At 54.4% G+C, this 5,119-nt stretch overlaps 1 protein-coding gene across 1 annotated transcript in view; it reads right to left on the bottom strand.

The window, feature by feature from the left end:
- The window catches only part of LRRC73 (leucine rich repeat containing 73), a 6,748-nt gene extending 1,635 nt beyond the window's left edge, over positions 1-5,113 (bottom strand). Inside the window, exons 1-5 of the mRNA XM_021390807.1 lie at positions 4,767-5,113; positions 4,176-4,336; positions 3,249-3,371; positions 2,083-2,183; positions 1,316-1,499 (exon numbers count right to left, since the gene is read on the bottom strand). Coding sequence (XP_021246482.1) covers positions 1,316-1,499; positions 2,083-2,183; positions 3,249-3,371; positions 4,176-4,336; positions 4,767-5,038 — 841 coding nt within the window. The 5' untranslated portion in view covers positions 5,039-5,113. The remainder of the gene's footprint in view (positions 1-1,315; positions 1,500-2,082; positions 2,184-3,248; positions 3,372-4,175; positions 4,337-4,766) is intronic.

Genomic DNA, 5,119 nt, shown 5'->3' with positions numbered 1-5,119 from the left:
CACACACCTTCCTGGCACATGCGTGCAGTTACTGGTCCTGCTGACCCAGCTGTGTGTTTAGTCGCTCTGCACCTTTAAACCTGCATGCGCTGAATGGAATCTTTTCAGCTCTAAAGCCAGCATCCAGCTGGGACGAGCTGGCAGGCAGCCCACAGACCAAACCCACCTAGGGTGGTGGCACAGCCTTCCCAAGAAGGCAGCGGGCAAGCAGCCATTTTGTGGCAGCAGAGATCTGGAAATCCTGACTTGCTGTGCTGCATGAACAGAGGTTTTGTGCAGCCCTCCTCAGCCTGGCTCCGGGAAGGTGAGAGCAGCTTTCTGGCTTTGCAGTGGCACGGACCCCCAGCCAGGAGCTCGGCAACTCTCCCCACGCGAAATGACTCTGATGCTAGGAGGATGGGCATGCATACCAAGTCAGAAACCAGCAGAATACCAGTTTCTCATCCAAAAGACTTTCCAAGCAGCAAGAAAAACTGTTTTTCCTGGTTGTGATGGGGGAGATCTTTAGTGCCCACATGCTTTGGGTCCAGATCCTGCACATTCAAAATTGCTGTGGGGAATCTGTTTCTGAAAACTGGGTCCTACGCTTGGCCAGAGCTGCCAGCAAAGGAGTTTTATGGCTCTAACAACAGAAGAACCAGATGTTTTGAGGTCCTGGGAGTGGTTGTGCTTGTCTGCTAATCTGCTAGTAGAATGGGGAGGAGGGAGGAAAGTTAATTAAAGAATTGAGGTAGGAAAAATAAAACCTAACAAACCAGCAGGATCATAATGAAGATATGACAACATACAATATTGTGTACACACACAGCAGCCTATTGGTATTTCCATAATATACTCTGTTACAAGCCACTGCACAGACAGGCTGTGGCACCTGGCTAAACTCTCACAAGTTTAGGCCACAGGGAACAGGAACCTGTGCCAGTTGCAGAGAGGTTCTGGAAGCAGTGAGGAATGACACGAGTTTTGGCTAGGATATCTGGCAAAGACCCCTGAGATTTTTATGTTCCTGCCCTTGGTTTTAAGACTTTGCACAAAGATTTCATTCCTGCAGCATCAGGAAAAAATGGCTCTGAGATACCGTTTCCACTCTCTGCAGCAGCCGCATTGTCCTTGGGTTCCTTTTCCAAGCATGGCTCAGCCCAACACTATTTAACATGAAGGTCATAGCTGGAGGCTGTCTGGATTCCAGCTCACAGGGATAAGGGATAGATACCACTAACCAACCCACCCCAAGAGATAAGGGGCACTAGGAAACACCCCAGGCACCCCTGTTCCTGCCTGCCAACCCCACCGTGCCAGGCCCGAGAGCTCTTACTGTTCTGGCAGATCCAGGGGTTCTTCTCCCTGGCTGTAACTTCACGAGCCTCCATTTCCTCCTCTTCCTCGCCCTCTGAGAGCAGGTCAGAGATCTGCTGCTGCAGCTCAGGACTGATGTTGTTCTCTGACAGGATGAGTGTCCGTAGAGCCGTGGGGTAATTCTCTACCATGTCTAGCAAGGTCTGAGCAGAGTGAGATAAGCAAGCTGACAGGCAGCACAAACAGCAGCTAGGTTCAACAGCAAGAGTTTCAGCACCATCTCCCTGCAAACTCTAGTCATCCTCTTTTTACCTCTGCTGTCCCTTGGTTTTGACCTCCCTTTGCCAGACTTTCTGAGAACCTGAGGACTTCCCATCTTTTTGTGGGAAGAGCTGCGCCTGGATTTTCTTGCTATGTCCAAAGAGAAGGGGACTGCTCTACACCCTGTTGCTCCCACATACCCAGGCAAGTCCCATCTCTCAGGGGAAAGCCTATGCTACCATGCTTTGGCCCCATCTGTACACAGTGCTTTAGCTCTGATCCTCCACTACAAATTAACCAAATAGAGCTGTGTGACTTTTCCCTGCTGACTTGAAGAAGGCAAAACAGCCCTAGGGCTGGAGCTGTGGCTTCTGAGCTCCTCCTGTGGCTGAATGCAACAGGCCAGGGGAAAGCAGCAGCATCTGTAGGTGGAAGGGAAGGAAGGTGTTCTGCCTCTATATAGATGGCCAGGACCTATGTCCTCTAGACTGCAGTGATGCTGTAAGAGTTAACAGGTTTCCTTACCTGGGCTGATTGGTTGGTGAGTCCTGTTCCCTCCAAATCCAAAACTTCAAGGGTTCGACTGGAGGCCACAGCGACGGCAAGCATCCCTGCTACCTGGTCACCTATAGAAGCAAACCAGGGCTGTGAGCAATGCCTACCTTCACTCACATACAGCCCCTGCCCTTGTGGGACTGGGGCTGTCATAGAAACACCCTCTGCAAATTTCTGCCATCAGACAACTTCCAAGACTTGTCTTCCTCAGGAAAAAAAAAAAAAAAAGCTGTTAACTGAGGGAAATTTATTTTATTCCTCAAGGAACTGTATCTGCCCACATCTCCTTCCTACTCAAGGCTGTGAGGACCTTTCACTTTCCTGAAAAAGGATCTCAGATGCAGAATAAGGAGCTGGATAGCCTAAGGGAAAGTTAGAGCCTAGCAGAGGCCTGTGCTGACTAATGGGCTGTCACCTTGGAAAAGGGGGGAGACTTCTAGGGTGGGTGCAGCAAGACTGGGAGCATTAGAGATGAAGGCCAGTAAAGGAAAGAGACCCCAGGGTGTTCTCCTGGCATTTCCTGGGGACACAGGACTGTGACACATCCTCTCCTGAGGAAAACCAGGCTGACATCAGGTAACACCCTGGGGCCTTTGCTGCCCTGGAGGGTGACCTGGTCTGACAGGGTCTGGTGAGGTGGGAAGTGCCCAGCCAGTGTCTGGGGTAGGAGACACAGCCTGGTCTCCTCACTACCTCGAAGCAGAGCTGGAGAGAGTTGGTTTCTATGGCAACCCATGCCAGGCTCTCCTCCTCCCACCTGCTCCACGGGAAAGAGAAGGGAGGAGCAGGAGGCTGTAGGGCCTCTGCCACGCTGATTTTGGGCCCTGGGGCTTCAGGTACAGGGAAGAAGTGAAGGGTCAAACATGACGACAAATGCAGGCAGGCCACTAGCTCCCTTCTGCTCCTTCAGCAGGGCTCATGGCCACGTTACACAGACCAGCAGGGTTTCCCTATTGCTGCGGGCACATGGCAGGGTGAGCTCACTGTTGGGGGCCAGGCAGAACAGTGCAACAAGCTGCCTTTCCTGCTGGTGATGCTCTGCTGCCCATCTACAGCTGTGTTCCCAGCCACCCACCAAAGCAAATAGCACAAACGCAGATAGGTGGGAGCACAGCATCCCCTGGTCCCCCACTTACCCAGGGGGTTGTAGTCCAGGTTCAGCACTCGGAGCTGGGAGCTGTGAGCCACTGCGATGGCCAGGTGGCCCCAGCCTTTGCTTGTGACGCCCGGGTTGGCGCTCAGCGTCAGCTCCTTGAGGCCTGGAGAGAGAAACCAAACCAGAGCCTGAGGGTCACCAGAGCAGTCAGAGGGAACGAGTTCAGCTAACCAGGAGATGTGTCCCTTGTACTCCAGCAGGCTAAAAGGTTTGGAGGAGGTGGTATGAGGTGACAGGTCTGAGAGGATCACAGGGACAGCCTGCACCCAGGAGTAGTGACCTGCTGAGATAACAGTGTCAGTGGCACTGTGAGCATGGACAGGCGAAAGTCTGGGGGAGAAAAGGTCAAAATTGCACTGAATGTCAGGGAGAGAGGTAGTGTGACCCAGTACATGCTAGCTCCCCTTTTAACTGGGGCCTCAGAGCTCTAAAGATCACCCTCTGTAAAGATCTGAACCTTAGCACTGAGGCTCAGACCATCTACACACTCCCTCTGTGCACCCACATGCAAGGACAATTCCTGGGCACTGACAGTAAAGCCAAGAGTGGGGCGAGGAGCACACCATGTATTTATCTGTGGTGATTATCAACAGGCAAGTGCAAAATAACAAATGAAAAGCCCAAGCTGTCCCCTCCTCCAGTTTCAAGTACTCCTATCATGAACCAAAAGCAACCTGTTGGTCCCTGAGCAACAATCTGCCTGCAGGACATATGACAGCAGAAAGCCCATGGGAACCGCTCCTCTATCCCTTGGTTTTTCTGCTTTACATGAGTTGGGAAAGTAAGTCCCTCAGCCCAAGCTACAGAGCCTGCCTCTCCCAGGGATGAGGATTTATGGCTGTGTCTACCTGCTCCATGTAAAGCTCCACTCTAAAGTTTCCATGCAGCCCACAGCCCTTGTGCTTACCAGACTTAGCCCCGTCGGGTGGCAGGAGTCCACAGATGAGGTTGATGCCTTCATCACTCAGCATGCAGTCTCCCAGATCCAGAGCCACCAGCGAGGGATGGATGGAGAGCGCAGGGTTGAGGAGAGCCAAGCCTGCATCCGTCAGGGGACTCCCATGGAGACTGCAGAGGTAAAAGGGAAATCACCACGGAGGCGGCCCAGGGGCTAGCTAACTCCACGGGGAGGGAGAAGTAGAGGAGGATGACAGATCCTAATGTCAGATGGGGAAAATGTGCTGGGAAGGCCCTGCAGAGGGGCTCAGCCAGCAGCTGCAGAGGCACTCCTCTCCCAGCAGGGATGAAGGGTAGTGAGGACACTGGCAGGGCTCAGGGAGGTCCTTTCCAGCACCAGGGACACCCAGGTTTGGGAGACAGGACTGAAACCACACCAACAAGATGGGAGCAGAGCTAGCTCCCCCAGCACAGTGAAGGGCAATGGATTGCTGTCTGCAATGTCAAGGACGTTCCTCCTCATGCCGGGGCTGGCTGGGAGCCCCTGCTCCACCAGGCAGGACAGACCCGGCCGGGCACCCTCCACTTCCCTGCTACTCACAAGAGGGACTGGACGGAGCGGTTGGTCTTCAGGGCCTCGGCCAGCTGCTTGACGCGGTTGATGTTGGAGACGATGCCCAGGTTGAGGTTGAGCTGCGCCAGGGAGCGAGACTCGGCCACCCCCCGGCAGACGTGCCCGAAGTCGCGCTCCGAGAGCTGGCAGCCGCGCAGCGACAGCAGCCGCACCGAGTTCTCCCGCAGGCTCTCGCAGATGTCCCGGATCTCCGCGCCCGACAGCGTCTCCCCCGAGATCTGAATGGACCCCGGCAGCATCTTCCGCCCGCTCGGGAAGCCGCAGCCCGCCGAGCCCGCGGCGCCGGGAAGGAGCCGCGCTGTGCGCTGCGGGCCGGGGCG

Source organism: Numida meleagris, chromosome 3 (assembly GCF_002078875.1).
Source record: "Numida meleagris isolate 19003 breed g44 Domestic line chromosome 3, NumMel1.0, whole genome shotgun sequence".
NCBI classification, from domain to species: domain Eukaryota; kingdom Metazoa; phylum Chordata; class Aves; order Galliformes; family Numididae; genus Numida; species Numida meleagris.
The sequence above is the reverse complement of the archived record's forward strand: the minus strand, read 5'-3'. Positions and strand labels throughout refer to the sequence as shown.